The sequence below is a fragment of the Calidris pugnax genome, unplaced genomic scaffold, assembly GCF_001431845.1.
Source record: "Calidris pugnax isolate Ruff unplaced genomic scaffold, ASM143184v1 scaffold111, whole genome shotgun sequence".
Taxonomy (NCBI): domain Eukaryota; kingdom Metazoa; phylum Chordata; class Aves; order Charadriiformes; family Scolopacidae; genus Calidris; species Calidris pugnax.
This window is the reverse complement of record NW_015090872.1, coordinates 3482726-3504725: the sequence shown is the minus strand read 5'-3', so window position 1 is coordinate 3504725 and position 22000 is coordinate 3482726. Positions and strand designations below refer to the sequence as shown.

Below are 22000 nucleotides of genomic sequence, written 5' to 3'. Positions count from 1 at the left end.
GGGGAGGTGGGGGGAAGGAGGGGATGTGTCAGGATAAAGCTGTGATACATTTTCTGTAAAAACAGCGAAAAATAATCCCAAGAGCTGTACTGAAAATTCTCCGTATTTTGTGCTGTGCACTTTTATCTGTTTCAGTTTCCTGACCTTTTCAGATCCTTCCCTTTCTGTCTTAATTTGACAACTGTGGAGAATCAGTAGATGTATTTTATTTTCAAGTCTTTCAAAAATTAATAAAATTCTGGATTATTTTAGCACAAAATACTTTAGGATGGGCTTCACTGTGTCAGACTGGACTATCATATTACACAGTAAAGCGTCTGAGTGCCAGAAATGCCTTGTATTTCTGAAGAGCAGTTCTGAGGGACACCTTTTATACTTCAACATTTTATTTTGCTCCCTCTCTCCTTTGTTCAGTAGTGAGTAAGAAATTCCATTTCCGTTTGCCGTATCATTTTTCCTTAATGTTTTGGGAGGTTTTGCAGCTATTTCATATGTTTATCGTGGAAGTTATTTTCAGTTCATTATTTTTGTGTGTGTGTTTTCAGCTGTTGAACGAGCTGAGCGTTGTGGAGGCAGAGCTGCTGCTGAAGTCGTCCAGCCTGGCAGGAAGCTACACCACGGGGCTGTGTGTCTGCATCGTGGCCGTCCTGCGGCGTTACCATGCCTGCCTCATCCTCAACTCTGAGCAAACAGCACAAGTCTTCGAAGGGTTTGTGGCAGCTACAATCTTCCAAAAAGTATTTTTGGTGTTCTCTCTTAAGCAAAAAAACCCATGTGTTTAGGTTCAGGTTGTGAGACTATTGGAAGGCTGTAAGTGAGCTCAGGTGAACGGAGGGGATGGCTCACCCCTGCAGCCTTCTCCCCACTGCTGGGGGCTGGTGGGATCTGGATCTGGAACCGGGGAAATGTGGGGGAGTTTTGTGTCTTGATTTCCTACCCGCTCTCCCCGTTCTGCCCTGGGCTCTCCAAGTGCCTCTGTGTCCTCTCCTCCCTGGGGCCCAGGCAAGCACACAGGTGACCCCAAACTTCACGTGAGCCCTGTCAGCCCGTAGACACAAAGTCTGTCATCACATTGCCCAGCTAATGGTGGGGTCTATATGGTACATAACAATATGAGATGCGTTTCTAAGGCGTGATGGAACGAACTCAGGATGGTTTTATTTTTGCAGGTTGTGCGGGGTGGTAAAGCATGTCGTTAATCCCTCAGAGTGTTCCTCCCCAGAAAGGTGTATTTTAGCTTACCTCTATGACCTGTACGTCTCCTGTAGTCACCTGAGAAGCAAGTTTGGAGACCTCTTCAGGTGGGTGGCAATGGGATTTTTCTCACCACTGCCTAGCCTGCAGACTGATGCAAACTGCTTGTGGTTTCTGTTCACTCTGCTTTCCGTGGAAAATTCGCCCTTGCCTTTGCTGCTTTACCTTTACTGCTGCAATTCCCTTGCCTGTGGCAGCACAGCATGTGGTCCTGAGCTGGTGAAGCCCTCGTGCTGTGCGGGTACCTGCGGTGGAGGAGCAGAGGCTGAGCCCTCCTCGCGGGCTGCGGTTGGCTTTGTGGTTTGCCAAGGGTGAGGGAAGCGGGGACCATCGGTGGTGTCTGCACCGTGCAGCCCTGGATCCCTCCCCACACCCCTTTGCTTTCGCAGATTGGGATGTGACTGATTGGATTTCTAAAATGCAGCAGCAAACTGGCTGTAATACATACAGCGCTGGATGGAAAAATAACAAAATCTTAGCTGACGCAGCTGTAATATTCCATTAAATACTTCCTTTGATGTGGGGAGAGGCACAAACATGTTTGAGTTTGTGAAGTTTTGTGCTCGAATGTTCAGTTCCTTGATTTTTAAATTAAAAAAATATTTTAGGTACCCATATGCTGTATTTTTGGCTCTTACTTTTTAAAGGGGGAGTGGAAGCCTTTCATATGGAAATGTGCGTCTTGTGAGACTTACAAACCACTTCAGTTACTGTTTCCCCTCCTAGTTTATATACCTGGTTTTGGTTTGTGTGTTTCAGATTTGTGGTTTTTGTTTAATAGGGAGCAGGAAAAGAGTTCTCAGCAATAATCTTAATATTTTAATAGGTTTACAAACACATGGGAACAGTAGCATTTAATATGAGAAGCACTAGGAAAAAGAAATATGAAATAGAGAACTACAGAAGTGTCTTAGCTGTATGCTCATTTTTCCACTTAAAAACTGAAGTTCAGTAACGCAATAAAAATTAACACTTTTATTAATACTAATCTACAATAGCAAATCAAAACATCATCTGGTAATATAGTGATATTTAAGTTCTAAATCATATATTAAATATGTGATATATAGCACTTGATTTGAAGCTCTCTTTTTTCAGAGTAGAGTTAGAAATTTTCTGAAAACTGGTAATAAAATTTATGTATATGTTTTTTAGACAGCTGTTTTAGACATGCCACATAAAGCACTAGAGCTAGACTCATTTTCTTCTCGGTTTCCTTGATACAATGGAAGCAAAACCAAACCCAGTTGCCTGTACGCAGCAACTTTTTTATCTTCTTTTTAGCAAACTGTAAGTCCAGCTATTTCTCTCTCTCACTAAGTCAATTTGACACGACCATAAAGTACAGTTCATAAATGTTCAAATTTAGAGACTTACCTTCTGTATATTGCAGTGCTTCGCAAATGGCTTTTGGTATCATCTGCAGTGTTAGTTGTGACTGGGTTTTACTAAGCGAGCTGCACGTTTTGGTTTAGTGTGCTTGGTATATTTAGTTGTATTCCCTAAACTTCCTTTTTTAAAATAATTCCTTCGCTTTTGTTTTTAAAATCTTATCTTCTGGCCACTCCCCCAGCATTACTTCTTGTGCAAGTACAGTTTCAGAGGCTGCTTTGCTCACGTGCTCAGTAGTGTATTGTTTGGGTTTTGGACCTTTATTTCTGTGGCCCGTGGGGTAGGTGAAGGTAGAAGCTGTGACGACTGAGTGTCGGGGACATATGTGTGTCCAGGGTGCCTGATGTTTGAGGTCTGGGGTATTTATTTTCCACTGGTTGGCTTGCTTTCTCTGCTGTTACACAGCCTGTAAATTCTTGTAAATTAATTATCCTGTGTCTGGCCTCTTTCTCCTGCACTGGAGCATCCTGGTGAGGAGCTGTGATGTGCAGGGGCTGCGCAGTGACAGGGTGTCCCAGGGCTGCCCTCCGAGCCCTGCGCCAGGCGTTGCTGCGCACATCGCACTCCTTCCTCAGGTGGCAGATACTTTCAAGGTGACACAGTGCTTCCTCTGTCTTTTCTTCCTGGGGCCAGTGGAGTTCAAAAAAAATTCCTAAGGTTTCATGTATTTTAATTTTATATTGATTAATGGCTATATATTTTTTTCAGTAATGAGGAAGTCTTCCTAGTTGGGATAATTAGCGAAATTTGTCCATGTGGATGTTGTTTCCAGCTGTGGTATAAAACTCAATGCTTGAGACAAACGTGTGAATTTTGCATTCTTCACTAGCACCTTCTTTTTTTCCCTTGAAGAATGTCAGTTAACATATAGGCATTCCTTGCCTGGAACATTTCTTGACCTTTGTCATAATTTGTAATGTCAAAATGTGACCTTTAAGTATCTTTTTTCCATTTACTGATTTCATCTTTCAAAAAGTTGTCTTTTATGTCACATTATTACCAAATGCAGAGTTTTAATTTAGATGGTTTCTCATTTTTCCCTAATTAATTCTTCTTTCCACCACTGCAGCTCACTGTGTCATAATGCTGCTCCCCTTCTTTATGTGTTAGGAAGCGCTGTTACAGTTTGCTGCAGAAGCATTGATGCTCTAGGAAGTTATTGCTTGTAAGGAATGAATGTGTGGTCCTTATCCACCTGCTCACAATTTCAGTCATAGAAATGTCATAGGAGCAGTTTGGAAATTTGAGACTTTACTACAGGAAAACTTGAATGAAACAGATGTATGAGCCTTATTTTCTGGTAGATGCTCCTTATCAAAAATGAGTTTGAAAATGTGTACAGAATGGTAACCAAACCAGGATTTTTTTAATCCCACACGGTATGTTCAACAGCACTCCTGCAAAGTACATTTTTTGGAAACACTCTCTTTTTTTCATCCTCAGTAGTGCCTGTTCTAAGGTGAAGCAGACGATATACAGCAATGTTCAGCCTTCAAACTCCAATTTACTGTGGGACCCGGAGTTCATGCTAGATTTCATCGAGAACCCTTCTGCTCACAGCATTAACTACTCAATGCTGGGCAAGATTCTGAGCGATAACGCAGCCAACCGCTACAGCTTTGTCTGCAACGCCCTAATGAATGTGTGCATGGGGCACCAAGATGCAGGAAGGTAAGGCAGAGTGTGCAGGAATCATAAATGGATGGGGTTTCGCATGGTATATACGAGGTTTCCTTTCATCTTTTTGTTTTGTGCCTTTTTTGCGATGGGTTTCATGCGTTACTCTTTCAGGTTGCTGAAAGTTTATTGAGTAAGTTTCCTCTGAGTTACTTCATTAAATCAATCCGCATCATTTAACAGAAGGGAGTGACAAGTGTAAAGTGCTCACTGTAAGAGAGTCAGTAAGCTCTTTTGTATCAGCAGTTGTGTCGCTTCAGACAGAACAGCTCAGCACAATCTTTGCTCATTAGAAGACTGTAAATGAGGGAAGGTTCTGCATTAGGTCATTTCCTTCTTCTGATGTAATTAGTGTTTAATTTATTAAATGTGTAATTTATTTATTATGGATTTCATCTTAGTAGGTAATTTGCAGATTTTCCAAAAATATTTAAAACAAAAACATTAAGAGTTTTATTGGATAGAAGCTGCTAGACTTATAACAGCTGTCAGTTGTATTTTCAGAGTAGGTTGGACCTCACAGTGCGCGGTTCGAGTCGCTCTCCAATGATTAGAGTTAAGGATGGGGTCTGCACCTCAGCAGGTTGCCTGGCACTGTCTTGTTGTGGTCATGTACACATGTGGCATTGCAGCGCTGAGACTGTTCTGCCCTGGTTTTCCGTTCTGCAAAGTGTGTGATGCAAGGTGAAACGGACACCAATTTTTGGATCTAGCCTTTACTGCTGACCCTAGCACCTTTATTCCTCTTACACAATCAAAACCACCAGAACTTGGTGTTTTGTTACGATTCTATTCCCATTTTTATTAAGAAATTCTTGATAGTTGCAGCAGGTGCATGAAGGTAATAGGTGCAGCAATAGCTGACAGTCTTTTTTACGGTTGCTGACAGATCACAAAACTCAAGGAAATTTTGTATGTTTTTTTTTTCTTTTCTTTTCTAATAAACTCCTGCCCAAACTGTGTTCAGTTCTTATATCCTTCTCCCTGTCCCCAGTATGAAGCCATCTCCAAAATGTCCAGAGCAGGTCCAGAGAAGGCCACAAAGATGATCAGAGGACTGGAGCATCTCTGCTCTGGGGACAGGCTGAGATAGTTGGGGTTGTTCAGCCTGGAGAAGTCTCTGGGGAGACCTTAAAGCCCCTTCCAGTACCTAAAGGGGGTCTACAGGAGAGATGGGGAGGGACTCTTTATCAGGGAGTGTAGTGATGGGACGAGGGGTAATGGTTTTAAACTGAAAGAGGGCAGATTTAGATTAGATATTAGGAAGATATTCTTGACTGTGAGGGTGGTGAGACACTGGCCCACATTGCCCAGAGAAGTTGTGGATGCCCCGTCCCTGGAGGTGTTCAAGGCCAGGTTGGAAGGGCCTTAAAGCAACCTGGTCCAGTGGTAGGTGTCCCTGCCCATGGCAGGGAGTTTGGAAATAGATGGCCTTTAAAGATCCCTTCCAACCCAAACCATTTGATGATTCTATGAAATGTGGAGCATCCTTGGCAGAGCAGAGAAGCTGAGAGGAAGCAGTTTTGTAACAGCAATAAAGGGGAACATCTAAATGCGGTCAAACGGGTTTCACTGTGGAACAGAGAAAAAATAACTTGCACTGGGATGAGTCAGTTCTGCTTTGTTTTTTACAATATTACATAACTCTGAATCATACATTGAATTACACACTACACAGTATGCGATCTATGAAGTAAAATTCATTAATGCCAATTGATTTTGTGACTCTCCTCCCTCCTAAAGGGTTTCATGCGTTACTCTTTCAGGTTGCTGAAAGTTTATTGAGTAAGTTTCCTCTGAGTTACTTCATTAAATCAATCCGCATCATTTAACAGAAGGGAGTGACAAGTGTAAAGTGCTCACTGTAAGAGAGTCAGTAAGCTCTTTTGTATCAGCAGTTGTGTCGCTTCAGACAGAACAGCTCAGCACAATCTTTGCTCATTAGAAGACTGTAAATGAGGGAAGGTTCTGCATTAGGTCATTTCCTTCTTCTGATGTAATTAGTGTTTAATTTATTAAATGTGTAATTTATTTATTATGGATTTCATCTTAGTAGGTAATTTGCAGATTTTCCAAAAATATTTAAAACAAAAACATTAAGAGTTTTATTGGATAGAAGCTGCTAGACTTATAACAGCTGTCAGTTGTATTTTCAGAGTAGGTTGGACCTCACAGTGCGCGGTTCGAGTCGCTCTCCAATGATTAGAGTTAAGGATGGGGTCTGCACCTCAGCAGGTTGCCTGGCACTGTCTTGTTGTGGTCATGTACACATGTGGCATTGCAGCGCTGAGACTGTTCTGCCCTGGTTTTCCGTTCTGCAAAGTGTGTGATGCAAGGTGAAACGGACACCAATTTTTGGATCTAGCCTTTACTGCTGACCCTAGCACCTTTATTCCTCTTACACAATCAAAACCACCAGAACTTGGTGTTTTGTTACGATTCTATTCCCATTTTTATTAAGAAATTCTTGATAGTTGCAGCAGGTGCATGAAGGTAATAGGTGCAGCAATAGCTGACAGTCTTTTTTACGGTTGCTGACAGATCACAAAACTCAAGGAAATTTTGTATGTTTTTTTTTTCTTTTCTTTTCTAATAAACTCCTGCCCAAACTGTGTTCAGTTCTTATATCCTTCTCCCTGTCCCCAGTATGAAGCCATCTCCAAAATGTCCAGAGCAGGTCCAGAGAAGGCCACAAAGATGATCAGAGGACTGGAGCATCTCTGCTCTGGGGACAGGCTGAGATAGTTGGGGTTGTTCAGCCTGGAGAAGTCTCTGGGGAGACCTTAAAGCCCCTTCCAGTACCTAAAGGGGGTCTACAGGAGAGATGGGGAGGGACTCTTTATCAGGGAGTGTAGTGATGGGACGAGGGGTAATGGTTTTAAACTGAAAGAGGGCAGATTTAGATTAGATATTAGGAAGATATTCTTGACTGTGAGGGTGGTGAGACACTGGCCCACATTGCCCAGAGAAGTTGTGGATGCCCCGTCCCTGGAGGTGTTCAAGGCCAGGTTGGAAGGGCCTTAAAGCAACCTGGTCCAGTGGTAGGTGTCCCTGCCCATGGCAGGGAGTTTGGAAATAGATGGCCTTTAAAGATCCCTTCCAACCCAAACCATTTGATGATTCTATGAAATGTGGAGCATCCTTGGCAGAGCAGAGAAGCTGAGAGGAAGCAGTTTTGTAACAGCAATAAAGGGGAACATCTAAATGCGGTCAAACGGGTTTCACTGTGGAACAGAGAAAAAATAACTTGCACTGGGATGAGTCAGTTCTGCTTTGTTTTTTACAATATTACATAACTCTGAATCATACATTGAATTACACACTACACAGTATGCGATCTATGAAGTAAAATTCATTAATGCCAATTGATTTTGTGACTCTCCTCCCTCCTAAACAGTAGTGCTGTCCTGGCACAGGGAGGGAGGGCTCCTGCGGTGAGATGTCACCGGTGACCTGGGGGCTGGGAGACGTGCACCACACACACACCACATCCCTGGGGCATATTTGCATGAGAGAGGATGGAGCTGCTGCTGGTGTGGCAGCACTGAAGGAAGGGCAGAGCGGGGCACCTGTAGAGAGAGGCAGGTCATCTGTTGTGGTGGGCTACAGGCTCCATCCTTCTTCCTGGGCAACTCAAGCACAGGCAGGAAAGCTGGTAGGTGTACATGTAGGGTTTACACAAAATAAAGGCCCTATACTACTGTAGGTTGGATGGGTACAAGCCACATACTGTCTTTTTTTCCCAGATACTCCATTTGTCCAGGTGTGAATAACACTAGGTTATATGTACAGTAGCAAAATCACATTTGGACATAAACCCCCACCTTAAGTAAGGGAACACCAGTTCCACTGCCAGGCACTAATCTGGTTTCACCTAAATATTGTTTACAAAATACCTTGTTTCTGTATTAGTTTTTTCTCTTCTTTTCTAGGATTAATGACATAGCCAACCTTTGCTCAGAGCTGACGGCGTGCTGCACGGTGCTTAGCTCAGAGTGGTTGGGGGTCGTAAAAGCTCTTTGCTGCTCTTCAAATCATGTCTGGGGTTTCAATGATCTGCTCTGCAGTGTGGATGTAAGTTCAATATCTTCTGAAGTACCTGTTAATCCTATTTACCTAGGGTGCACTTAGACTTACAGTAAGGTTTCCATTCAATACAAAAAGCTGAGTGCAAATTTAGGTCTGTACCCATTTGAGTTTTCGAGGCTTTTAATGAGATTCGTGATTGATTTTTATTCTTTCCTACATCTTCAGAGTTAATTTAGAATTTGGGCAGTGCTTAGAGTTTTTGTAGATTTTTTTTTTTTCTTTATTATGGAATTATATGGAATATTAGAGGTACTCTTTGGAAGGAGCAGCCATGTCCATATACTTTTTCTAAAATGTTAATGGATGTGCAAATAACTATCTCTATTTTAAAGCCCTTGTTTTCGTGTTGGCTCTTGGACTGTAGAAGAGGTGGTACGCTTTGCTGTTCCTTACTCACTTGGTGTAAGTCACCATAGTGCTGTTAAATCAGCAGGACTATGGTGACTCATGTTATTCAATATCTGATTCAATATATTTGTCTATCTTTTGATTTGTGGTATTTTAAATAGTTGTTTTTTAAAATGAAGTTAAGAGCTATCAGTATTTGCCATAAAATATTTGGGAAATGCATTAAAATATAGTGACAAATGCTTATGTGTAAACATTTTACTGTTTATTCTTGTAGTTCATTCCTTAATAATCATGGCAGTGGTGTGTGCACTGTTATGTGAAGTCTTGCAATGCTTTTCCTTCAAGGTGAGTGACCTGTCGTTCCACGATTCCCTGGCCACTTTCATTGCTATATTGATCGCCCGGCAGTGCTTTTCTCTGGAAGATGTAGTTCAGCACGTTGCACTGCCTTCTCTTCTTGCAGCTGGTAAGAAAATGCCCAGAGGAAAACTTAAAATGAAAAACTTAAGACTTCTTAAGAAGTCTTCGTTGAATGATTCAGTGATGTATACTGAACTAAGTTCTTGTATGGAATGCCACCTATTGTGCATTGCAGCACGTGTGCCCCTGCATGTTGCCCCAGCGATGCCAAGTTAGATCAGAGAACCCACGCTTGACAAGTAGTATTAGAGTTGCTGAGAGTGCACTGTCCCCTTATCTTATGTAGCCTCACCTGCTGCTCACGACTCTCTTCTGCTCTATGCTATATGCTCAAAGGTCTGCCAGATCTACTCAGGGTATGCATTTCCTTCTAGCATCGGTCAGTCTGATGTTGGCGTTTTCTCTCTGACCTCATCATCTTCACCTCCCTGGAGTACTGTAGCTGTGGTCATCTTTGTTGGCCACTTCACACGTTTCTTTTCACTTTCTTCTTGGATTTGTATTTCTTATTTCTGCTTTGACTGTCAAAAGCCATTTTAACCATGTATTCTTTTCTGGCATTAACTAGGTCTCTTGCTTACCAAAAATCATAGTATTCTTTCCTGTTCTTTAATGACTCAAGGCCATAAAGGCTGATTCCTGTTGACGAAATTATTGTATTCCCATTTAAAATGGAGCTGTGAGGTAGAACATTTCCAGGCCTGCCACTGTGAGTAGTGAGGTCCTGGGCAGATGCCTTATCTCCATGTCCCATCTTCCATAGCCTGTGGAGATCCAGATGCTGAGCCTGGGGCGAGGATGACCTGTCGTCTACTCCTGCACCTCTTTAGGACACCCCAGGTCTGCCTGTTTCCCCAGGGAACAGGTAAGTCACCTGCTAGGTGGTCCCTTCATTTCAGAAAGTGAACCTAGAATGTTTTTATTGGCTTCAGATTTCATATGTAAAAATATCCATAGTGCAAGTAGAAATGATAGCCTGTTTAAAATTCCAGATGTTTCACTAGTGAAAAGTTGATACGTACTATACTTACTTGTTTGGGAAATGTTTTTTATGCATGTAAAACCATAGAAGTTTGCTGAAACTTATTCGTTATCAACACCCAACCACCGGCGTGTGGCGTAACGTTGACCTAAAACTCAACCATATTAATATTCCAACTTCTAACACAAAGTTAAGTTTTAACACAACATCTGCAAACACTTCAGTAAAGAGGAATACGTTTAGAAAAACTGTTCTGACCTGATAGTTCTCATTTTGTTTTGGAACTTCCTTGAAAAAACGATCTGTGCCTGGGACCTATCAATACTGGTTTTGTGCCAGTGCTGCTCTTGGCACTGGCAGTATTTATCACAGTCCCAACCTTCCTTCCTACTGAGTTCTGTGGGGCAGTGACAGCTCCTGAAGTGGTTCATACAGAAGCTAATAGGGATACATATCATGCAGTTTGGTAGCCTTGCATGTAAATTGAAATTAAATGTGATTTAAAATAGGGTATAATAAAGCATCTAGTCCAACAGAAGAAACATGAGGATATTAGTTCTCAGAATACATTAATGTAGTTCTCTTTCCTTTTAATTTGAATAATCTGTGGTCTGACCTGTGTGTGTTTGCCACAGACCAAAAGAGGAAGGAAAAGGACAGGGAACAAGCACCTAACAATTTAAAGGAAACAAGCCTGGAAATGACCTGTGTTTTGACTTATAAGTATTTCAGCAAATTTGATGACAAGGCTATTTCTATGGGAAAATGAAATTGAAAGAAAAAAAATTTCAGCTCCTAAGTGGTGTCAAATTCTTCCATCTAAAAGTAATATTAATTTCTTTTTTGACCAGAAATGGATGAGCTTTTGTTGCATATTTAAGCAAAACAAATAAGAGCCTTGTAAGATACCATCTGAGTAACAGAAATGTGTTACGTGATCCCAGGCTTCCCTAGAAATAAAAGCGGATTTGAATGGATAGGAAAAATCATGTCTGAAATCTAGGAAGTAGTACAAATCAAATCAAATGTGACCATGTTGCTGTCTTTTCTTACATACGGCTCAGTTAACCACCTCAGAAAGGAGGTGGATTCATCCTTCCTTTCTCCCTCCCTCTCTGTCTTTCAGTCTGTTTACCTTCTTCAGGTTAGAAGGAGCACTCACTGTCTCCTTTTGCAGTCTGCTTCTGAGCTGCGGAATTAGGCTTAACTGTGCAACAGGCATTTGTATTAATTAGTTTTGCCTCATTTGTTAGGAAGACTAGGTGAGGGAAGTAATTTACTAAATCTGTGAGGTCAAAACCAAAATACACTTCATTGTCTCATTGTGGTTAATTTCGCTGTTTACACAGTGAAATGACAGGCTCCTTTTTCTATTAAAATGATCACAGCTTATTTTGATATTAATACATCGTAACCGTTTATCCCAGTTGGTTATAGTGACTTACCTGTATGTCTTCAGTTTCAATTTCAGAAAATTCAGTTCTTCATTCAGTTGTTGTACTTCTGTACTTTTGATATTAATACATCGTAACCGTTTATCCCAGTTGGTTATAGTGACTTACCTGTATGTCTTCAGTTTCAATTTCAGAAAATTCAGTTGTTGTACTTCTGTAGCTATTCTAGACGAAAAGGATGTTGTACAAAGGAAATTTGAGTTGGTAAATAATAACTGTTTCCTACAAGATTTACTCTTCTTTCCATAGGGAAACTATTTCCTGGAATTCGTTCTTCTTGTGATCGTCACCTCTTGGCTGCTGCTCACAACAGTATAGAAGTGGGAGCTGTGTTCGCAGTCTTAAAAGCAATTTTGATGCTTGGTAAGATTATGCAGAGTCATGTGTAATGTTTTTGTTCCAGTGTTCGGGTAAAAAAACAGATTGTGCTAGTTCACTTCCCTGGGAATGCTCCTTGGAAAGGAAAACCCTGATGACAGGAGAAAAATGTGGATGCTGTCTGTGCTTCTGTAGCATGTGAATAGCGTTTTCCCCACAGGTCAAGAGACAGAGTTTTTCTCTGGTGAGTCAACCCCAGCTGATAAGGCTTTGAGCAGATGTGACTTTTTCATGTTTTGACCCTCACCCCACCACTAAGTCCCAGTACATTTCAAACTCAGGCGAGTCCCTCTCAAATATGGAGAAGAAATATGGTCTCAAATAATTTTTCCCACCTTTTTTCTGTGTTTTACCACAAATCATGTGTGCCTGTCATTGTGGAAGTTGTGAAAGAATCACTGCTTAGCAACTGTCCATGAACAAGTGTGCTATTTTTCCAAACAAATAAGTGCCTGAAAGCTTTGGTTTGGCTTAATTTCAGTTAAAGCTCTTGTGACCTATGGTGAAGTGTATTTTTGGAGCTAAGTAAACATCCAGCTAAACAAGCAAGATCTTCCAGATGTGGACATACCCACAGAGGTGTACCTCCAGTTAGAGTGCTGTTACGATATTCCCTGTTGACCAGTGTCTCAGAACTGTCGCAAAACCCCCATGATCCTTAATGATGTGACTATATTGGGAAAGATTTTAATGGCATAGCTATCTGGGATAGACAGATGGATTTGAGAGTGAGTTTGAGATCTATTTATGGGCATTATTCAGTGGTGCCCAGGGATAGGACAAGAGGAAATGGGCACAAACTTGAATATAAGAAGTTCCACCTAAACATGAGGAGGAACTTCTTTACTTTGAGGGTGGAATAGGCTGCCTGGGGAGGTGGTGGAGTCTCTGTCTCTGGAGACATTCAAAACTCACCTGGACAAGTGCCTGTGCAACCTGCTCTGGGTGGACCTGCTTTGGCGAGGGGGTTGAACTAGATGATCTCCAGAGGTCTCTTCCAACCCCGTATCATTCTGTGATTCTGTGATTATCTGTGTTTTCTTGCTATACAGAGTGCTGAGATTTGCTGTTTTTCTTCATTAATGGTGTGTAGTGTGAACACTTGTTGTTTTGCCTCTATGCAGGGACGTGGTTTGGATAGGGTCTGGTGCAGGCTGGTAGGAAGAAAGATTTAGGCAGACAGCTTATTTGTTCCTTCACTGCAGCACATCTCCTCCTCTACCCAAAATGTTATATTTGGAGATGTCTTCTGTCGTCACGCTGCATTAGTTATTTAAAAAATCTACTTGATTTTCTGAGGAAAAGCATTAGATAAATGATAGCTGTTGCAGTTCTATGCTGAGGAAGCTTTGTGAGTTGAAATCTACGTTAGAAAGAATAATCCCTACTCACAATGAAAGACGGTGCTGCAGTCGATTGCTCTAGGGTATGTTAAATATCTTAACAAGTTTTATCAAAGTGTTCTGGAGTGGCTTTAGCTTCACATGTGGCTTGGTATCAGTCTCTTCATCATATTATTTGCCTGCCAGGTTCTTCCCTCTTGTCCTTCACAGGTACAGATTTGGGCCTGGTGTAGTTGTGCCCACAATCTTGTAAGACGGTAGAGTGCAGGGAGGGTGTGGATGGGCTGTTTGCTGCTGGCTTTTCATGTGTGTTGTGGACAGATGTCCATTGGCTTATTTCCCACACTCTTTGCAATGAGCTTGTCCTGGGCTTTGGGTTCTGCAGGGCTTGATGTGTCTGCTCTATCAGCCATTGGGTCAGCAGTACAGGGGGTTTGGGATTTGCCTGGATTTGGGGGAATAGAGGGCTTATAATTGCTTTCATTTCTCAGGGTATGTTTTACTGTTTTGCTGTTGGCCTACTTAAAAATAATTTCTGTTCTGTCTCGAGTGACAATGCTGTTCATTCAGTGTCTCTCCTCTCTGGAAGGAGTTGATTCCTCGTGCTGCAGTGGGCCGTGCAGAGGAGGCCACCCACCAGGAGGTACCGTCTGGGTACAGGCTGGTCTGTCACAGCCAGTCAGGGCTCTGGTTTTGATAAGCTGTTAAAAACAAGTCCAGCCTTGCTAAAAAAAGGGTTGTATGCTGTTTGTTTAGCAGTAACTCTAAAGCAGCACAAGCCAGGGTGGGGGCACAGGCGTTGGCTGTTTTTCTTAGCAGTAGCTCTACTCAACCCTCATTTTTTTTCCATTCAGGGTAATGCAGTACCAGGGAACACAGAAACAGTGACGAGAGAACTGAGTGTGCAGGAGGACCCAGAGCACCATCATGTTTGGAGCACTCTGTGTAAATGTGTAGTAGTCTGGGGATGTGGCCGCAGCTGCTGAAGGGCTGTCAGTCTCCTTGGTGCAGTAGTATGAAATATTTTGCTGGTACTGGTGGTAGACTTCCAAAACCCTCTAGCATATTGTAACCAGAAGCCATGGTGTGAATGTGTGTGTGTCTGAATGAGTAGATACTCCATGTGGCTGAAACAAGCCATTTAGCCTTGTCATGTTGTGGTAGTTGTTGATCCTGATAGTAAACTGGGTTTTTTTCTAAGGGATGACTCTTGCATGTGGTGCATCAGTTAAGATCCACAGGAGTTTCTGCTGAATCAAAACATTAAAGCTAAGTTAGCCTGCTTCTCATGCAGCATGTCATCGTGCACTCTCCTGGCTGGCCTCGCAGGTCTAAGGTATTATTATGTGCAACAGTTTGGGCTTTTTCCCCCGCTACTACATGCAGCAGTTGCATCTCCTTCCTTGTCCAAGGAGTTCTTCGTGTCAAGAAGTTCAGAGTAAGGTGGGCTAAGGGGCCACTGTTCAAAACTTGTCTCTTGATCTGTGGACTGTTAATAAATCAAAGTAAGAGAGAAGACTTGGAAAAGGGACATCTGAGAAGAGTGAGTAACCCAACTCTTCCTTATCTGCCAAAGCAATTCCATACACTCACAGACCTTTTGCTGCCAAGCACATAGTGGCTTTATTTGTGTTTAATTTGTATAAACCTTTTCCTGTGCCTGAAATATCTGTTCAAAATATTCTATGCAAAACAAAGCAAGTGGACAGTACTTTGAAGATGGTGATTTCAGAGTCAGTTAGTGCTGCCCTTTTTGAATGCAACTGCCTCACTCCTGCTTTACTTCTCAGCTGGCCTCTGCCTCCAAAGGTGTCCCCCAGCGGGTAAGGGTTCTGGGGACACAGGGACTTAGGTAAAAGTTCACCCCATGCTTCTGTGCTTCTGCTGTACAGGTGACGCCGAAATCGGCAGCAACAATGTCGACTCCTTGAAGAGCGAAGATCTCCATGTGAGAGGCTTATTAGATGAACTCAATGAGGATGAAATCTGGGGTTCCTCTCACACTTTGAAGTCATGCGGAAAAGCTGTTTCCATAGAAACTGCTAGTTTAAGCGAGTATGCTAGATATGTGCTAAGAACAATTTGCCAGCAGGTAATCTGTAAAACTACTCTTCTGTCTTCATTTGGAGAAGGAATATTATTTTATTTGAAAAGTGTAACGTATATTTTGGCGTGGAATGGAAGTTGAAGTCTTTCAGTATTTGAATTCTCTTTGGGTTTCCTGATTTGGACAATTTATACATGGAGTAGTATGTTATTAGGGGAGGGAAAATGGCATTTTATCAGAATCGATGTGGTTTTCCTACTTGAATATCAAGCACTTTAAGAAGACAATAGGAACACTCCATCAGCTGTCTGCACAAAGTGCTTTTGCAGTAGCATTTGTTTTGTTGCAAAGTCGTTTTCAAAGTATTAGGAAAAATGAATTTTGGAAAACACATTGACAGTCTTATACTTTCAGGTGATAATGACAGAAGACATTTCTAATCTCACATGTTGCATGAACCATAGTTCACTTCAAGTTTTGCGTATGGAAAAAATAACTTTTCTGTTTAGCTTACCCAAAGTTAATATTGCCTCCAGGCTATCTTGTGAATCTGTTATCTTATTACTTACAGGAATGGGTTGGAGAACACTGTTTAAAAGAACCTGAGAGGCTGTGCACAGACAAAGATCTTATTTTGGATCCTGTTCTTTCAAACAAACAAGCACAGAAACTCCTTCAACTTATCTGTTATCCTCATGGTATTAAAGAATGCACCGAGGGTGACAACCCTCAGAGGCAGCACATCAAACGCATACTTCAGGTAATGCAGTGGGGAAAAGGTGCAAAAAATACCTGTGATGCACTGAGTCTTAACCTGTCATTCGGCAGCACCACCAGCTGACATTGATTTGTAGTTCCTGGTGCAATCAGGCATTAGATTCTTCTTTAAAGATTGTATGTGCTCAGCATCCCGGGTCTCTGTGGTGAATGTTTCACAGTGAGATTTCTGGTGTCTCGTTACTTCTGATTCCACAGTTATGGAGGAATTAAGTGTGCAGCACGTTCCCCATTGCTGTTCGTCATTGTCAGTCATTAGAAAGCCACTGAAAAGGTTGCTGCTTAGGTGGAGGCTCCTGCTGTCTGTGACAGTCCTGTGGTGAAAGGCACTCCACGGAAAAGGCTCAAACACCTTCACGGACAGTCCCAAACTGACCATTTCTTCAAATTCAGCTGCATTAGGGACGCTTCAGTTCTTAAACTACAAAATGGATTTTCTTTGAATAGAATTGTGAAGAATCAAATCAGGACAGGACCTGGACCTGGACCAGGACAAATAGTGATCTGTGTCCTGCAAAATAATCAGCTGCTGTGCTTACTTTAATTGTGTCTAGATGGCCTTGTGCTAACTATAAACATGTCTACTTGGATGGCAATGCCATGGGTTAATGTAATTGCTAATGAAAGAACAACTCATGTTTTCTGTATTCATATTTAACTAAACTCAGATTTTTCAGAGAGCAAGATTCTTATTCAGAAAAGTTGCATGGTTAAAAGTATTGAGTAACAATATTGGCTGCAAAGATGTGCAAGTTAACATACATTCTTTAATAGGCCTAATATTTAGGATATCATTAGGCTGTTAAAAATAGTCATCATAAAAATGATCTGCTTATAAGATGAGGCTTTTGCATGTAATGTATTCAATTATGAGGCTTTTTTTTCTTCATACCTGTAAAGCATTGACATTTGTATTTGTAATGTTAATTCTTACCTAGAACTTAGATCAGTGGACTCTCCGGCAGTCTTGGTTGGAGCTGCAACTAATGATCAAACAGTGCATGAAGGAGCCTGTGAGTATTTGTTTTCAAACTTTCTTATCTAAATATTTAATGCAATAAAGTATGTTTAATTTTAACGTAGTCCATGAGCAAACATACCATGAATGTGCTAGTTTACTTATGTTTTACTGTAGGGTTCTGGGTCTGTGGCTGAAATGAACAGCTTGTTGGATAATATTGCAAAGGCGACAATAGAGGTGTTTCAGCAATCCGCTGATCTAAACAATAACTCTTCTAACTCTGGTATAGGCCTCTTCAATCCAAACTCTGTTGGAAATGCTGACACAAGTAATACAAGACAGAATGGTAAAAAGACATTCCTAAGGTATTTTTTGTAGCACCTTTTTAATTATTTTAGCCAACATGATGCTTAATTATGTGTAGATTGCCTAGACTTTCTTGCACTTGAAACAGGAATGTACAGAAATGAGTTACCTGAAGGTTACTTCTATTTACTTTTGTTAAACAATAAATATAGTTGCTGTTCTTGAATTTTCTGAAAACCAGAAATTGTGACTGCTCAGTCCACAGTAGTTACTCGAGATGCATTGTGTCAACTGCTTTATTAAAGCAGTTGAGTCTTGTAACAGCTAATACTGGTTGCCAAACTACACGGATGTTTTGGCTGAAATAAGTTTGTTCTACTTCTAGTTCCTCTGAGCGGCGAGGAGTGTGGCTGGTGGCTCCCTTGATTGCAAAACTGCCTACCTCAGTTCAAGGTAGGGTCTTGAAAGCTGCGGGAGAGGAGCTGGAGAAAGGTCAACATTTGGGGTCCTCTTCTAAGAAGGAAAGAGATAGACAGAAGCAAAAAAGGTATGACCTTGGGGATCCCTGTACAGAGACCTGAGAGGTATTTTGAAAGAGGAGTGTACTGAGGACTGGACTTTGGCTTCACAAAACCCCATTGGTTTACTTTTGTGGAGCAAAAGTTTATCAGTACCAAACAGGGTTCAGGTTTCATTTAGTTTGAAGAAATATCATTGGTTTCAGAGGAAGAGATGTGAAAGCTTTGTACCACGTCTTCCAGTGGCTGTTCTGCAGCCTGGTGTTGGGAAATGTTATAGATTTCAAAGAATAGTCAGCAGCCTTGTTGTCTCTTCCTTTTTATGGCAGTAGGCCACTTTTCTTGCCATTAAGATTCCATAATTGTCATAAGATGTCACTTAATTCCTGTTGGGAATTAAGCTTAAGCTCATCTCTAACTTTACAAGTGCATGAGAATTTTAATGACTTAGTGGTTATTAATTTTCCTTTAGTAAAATACTCTTCCACAGTGCCTATACTTTCTTTGTCCTTTCTTAGAGTTATGATGGAAATTACATTGAATACTATACACAAAGTCTTTTAGCTTCAAATATCAACCATCTTTCCTTTTTTGTGAAGCTTTTCCAAAGTACAGTTGTCCAAATGAACAAATAACTTAAAATCACTTATATACTTAAGAGCTTGTGGTATTTGGTTGTTGGTCACCTGCAATGTATACAGTCCCTGAGCGTGGGGCCAATAATTGGGCTTCGCCACTCTGTAGTACTCTTGTAAACCTGTGTTGTATGTATTGATTTTGACTCATGGTTGTCATAAGACGCATTTTAAATCTACTGCCATTTTCCTACCACTTCCACCTAGTTTATTTTCCCTTTAAAGTTAGAAGATTTTTATATTTTTTTCCTTTCCATCATAATTGCAGTATGCTCATTACTCTCTGATGTGCTGGACCCTCCTAGTTCATCTGGGCTGTTTCTTTAATAAACTGCTTATCTGATGTTATCAACCTATACAAGTTCTGTTTGCCATGTTCAGTTTTTCAGTTAAGTACGTTTTGTATTAGCTTTATGAATCCATCCCCTCCTTGTCCTTCTAATTCATTTGTAATACCTGCTTGATCTGTTAGATAAAAAAAGACATCTTGCTTTCAGGATCTCTTTTTCTGGTATTTCTGAGCATTTCAGCACTGTTCCATTATTCACTGGTGCTCTTGCTACTTGCATCAGTAGGGTATGGAACCTTCCTCTGTCTTCCCTTTCTTTTCCTACAGGAGAGCCCTAGTGTGGGAAATCTAAACCAAGCCTCTTTCAAAGCCTAAATATAGAAACTGTCAAGCCCTTCCTCCACGGTGTTTTCTATGCACAGAAGTAAAAGCATTTACAAAGTTGTTCTAGTTGTAGCAATAACTTACTTCCTTGTGTGCCTTTTGAAACTTTTCAGCCTCCTCTTGATTGAAAACAAACTTTACTGCTCTGTGATTGACAAAACCAATGATACTATGGGAAAGTATAAAGTCTTACATAACATATATAATTTCTCTCATTCTTTTTTCAAACTCTGATTTCTGTAACAGGGATAGCAATTCCAATAATACTTGCAAACAGTAAATTTTTCTTATGGAAATTAGTGAGAAAATGAAGATGTGTTCCTACCATGTTGTTCCTAAAATCAGAAAAATCACTGTTTAACATGGCTTTTGGAAATGCAGACTTTCTATTTTGCTTCTTTTATGACAACTTGGGATTTTGTCATTCCTTTACACTAATTGTCACCTAAATCGTTGAAGTCAAATTAAATGCCCAATGAAAATAGCTGTTGAAATGAATACTTATAATAAATACTATATTGTGTTTATGGATGCATCTAATTTTCAAGGAGCTTATATACCTAAAACTGCAAAAATCGTTGCATGAGCTGTTACTCAAATCCCTTTGCTGACATTTTTAACTTCTCCTCTTCTACTTCACGCGTGTGCTTCCAAATTCACCTTCCTGTATTTCTTTCAGTTTGTTAGTATTATGACTATATTGGATCCATATTAATCTTTAAAAAAAAGAAAAAAAGCCCTTGCATTGGTACAGCATATCCTACAGCCAGCTACAGCTGCAACTCAGTTTACTTCCACTAAGCCCATGTTAGAATTTTAGTGGAATTTAGGCAGCTGTCATTCTAATCAGTGCGTGTCGGGGAAATTTCCTTGGGATTCATTTCAGACAATTAACGTGGATTAGAAAGTTTAGGCGCCTAATCTCTGCAAAAATTACATGGCTGGTTAATCAGAGTGGCCTTAAAATAATATGTTCTGTTTCTGAGTCAGGCCTTCAAGTGTCCGTGCAATTCTTGGTCATTCAATGCCCTGAGCTAGGTGGGTTCTCAGTGATGACATGCATGATACGTGCATTTGTACTGGCTGCTGCTCTGCCTTCTTATGTGCATGATCTTTGATTCGCCTGGCAAGGCTCTAATTTACTAAACCAGAAACAGACATAGATGCAGGCAATGCCACTTCCAGGAAAAAAAAAAGTAGGCAAAACAAGGAAGGGAGTGAGGATGGGAAGCATCAAAATAACTTTACTAATTGACTTATGTGTTTGCCTCTCTTAAAGCATGTCTCTCTTGAGTCAGCAACCTTTCCTTTCATTGGTACTTACTTGCCTTAAGGGACAGGATGAGCAACGGGAAGGGCTTCTAACATCACTGCAGAATCAAGTTAATCAGGTAAAACAAGCACATAACCATGAGCACCCTTCGTTAGATGTTTTATGTGTCATGAGTTCTATGTGTATATGATGGTATAAAACCAGGAAAATTACAGTGCAATGGGATGCCAAAAGGAACAGTCCAAGGAAGGAAGAATGGGGGGGGTGTTTGTTCTTTTTTGAGAGTGAATACATCTTTTTTTTAAAGTGGTTACAGAGACGTAGAATGCACTTGAGTCTGATTTCAGTTTTTTCCAGGAAAAATAATAAAAGAGAGGACAATTGTCTGAGAGGAAAAGTCTTCTCAGTCTCTAGCTTGATCATAAAAAGTTTTTATAAGTCTGAAACTTTCCTTCTTTAGGAAAACGCTTAATCTTTCCCAGCTGGTACAGATTAAGGATTTTTCATATGTTAAAAAACATAATTGCTCGTCCCAAACTGGGCCATTGCCTACAGCTCTTCCTTTGGATCACTTGTGCTTGCTCACAACCTCTGCTGATTCTGCTCTAGCCTTCCTGCTCCCATCTGAGTCATGCTCTAGCCTACAGTAGCTCCTTAAGACTGTCTTTAAAATGAATATATACAGTGCCCGGTGTGGTGGGTATGTGTTTCCCTTTTTTCTGACTTTAGTTTCTATGAATTACAGTGACAATGAAAATTGATAACTGTAGGGTTGTTATTTTCTTATATTGCCTCTCAGCTCAGGTCCAGACTATGATGTAGGTCCACATCCTAATTAAAATCATTCCTTTGATGCGTTTTCCCCTGATGTTATTGACACGTGGGCTTTCCTTTTGCTCTATCGGTTCTCCTGAAATGCAGGTGGTCCAGGTTCCCTAAGGTTCTGGTCATTTCTTATCCAGAGACCCCACCAGATCCTGTTGGGAAGCTGCATCCAGTGTGAGAGATCTATTTACTTACCTGTGGTGAGCAGTTAAATAGAGTGCTTGAAACAGTACTTTTAATAAATGCATAACAAAGCTGCTTATTTTCTTTTTGCTACAGCAGGAAGATCTAGTCACACAATTGATAGCAGAGTATTATCTCTTTACAAATTAATTCTTTCCACTGCTAGTTTGCTTAATCTGCTCTAAACCTTAAAGGCATGAGGATAAAAAGGTTAATAATCCTTTGTGATTCTATATAGATAATGGTCACAAATACTTAAACTTCAAAGGGAGAACATTCCTTTATGGGCAGAAAACAACCTTAATCAAATGCTTTTTCTTAGATCCTTAGTAACTGGAGGGAAGAGCGGTACCAGGACGATGTTAAAGCTAGGCAAATGATGCATGAAGCCCTACAACTTCGTCTTAACTTGGTAAGAAAAACTGATATGGTTATCCTGATGTTATAAAAGTGTGTAGCAGC

General features: G+C 40.9%; 2 protein-coding genes across 3 annotated transcripts in view; one reads left to right on the top strand and one right to left on the bottom strand.

The window, feature by feature from the left end:
- The window catches only part of P2RY12 (purinergic receptor P2Y, G-protein coupled, 12), an 18294-nt gene extending 6446 nt beyond the window's left edge, over nucleotides 1-11848 (bottom strand). The window contains exon 1 of one of the 2 annotated variants that reach the window (XM_014945925.1): nucleotides 11728-11848. The gene's annotated coding sequence lies outside the window, so the exon portion shown is untranslated. Of the gene's footprint in view, nucleotides 1-2631; nucleotides 2725-11727 lie in introns of those variants that run through there. The other variant, XM_014945924.1, reaches the window with a different exon arrangement.
- Nucleotides 1-22000, top strand: part of MED12L (mediator complex subunit 12 like) — a 151588-nt gene that overhangs the window by 106599 nt on the left and 22989 nt on the right. The window contains exons 19-32 of the mRNA XM_014945770.1: nucleotides 546-709; nucleotides 1170-1301; nucleotides 4090-4317; nucleotides 8256-8397; nucleotides 9109-9229; nucleotides 9947-10048; nucleotides 11869-11982; nucleotides 15233-15432; nucleotides 15959-16147; nucleotides 17103-17177; nucleotides 17300-17490; nucleotides 17817-17978; nucleotides 20537-20648; nucleotides 21861-21950. Of these exons, the coding sequence (XP_014801256.1) occupies nucleotides 546-709; nucleotides 1170-1301; nucleotides 4090-4317; nucleotides 8256-8397; nucleotides 9109-9229; nucleotides 9947-10048; nucleotides 11869-11982; nucleotides 15233-15432; nucleotides 15959-16147; nucleotides 17103-17177; nucleotides 17300-17490; nucleotides 17817-17978; nucleotides 20537-20648; nucleotides 21861-21950 (2022 nt within the window). The remainder of the gene's footprint in view (nucleotides 1-545; nucleotides 710-1169; nucleotides 1302-4089; nucleotides 4318-8255; nucleotides 8398-9108; nucleotides 9230-9946; nucleotides 10049-11868; nucleotides 11983-15232; nucleotides 15433-15958; nucleotides 16148-17102; nucleotides 17178-17299; nucleotides 17491-17816; nucleotides 17979-20536; nucleotides 20649-21860; nucleotides 21951-22000) is intronic.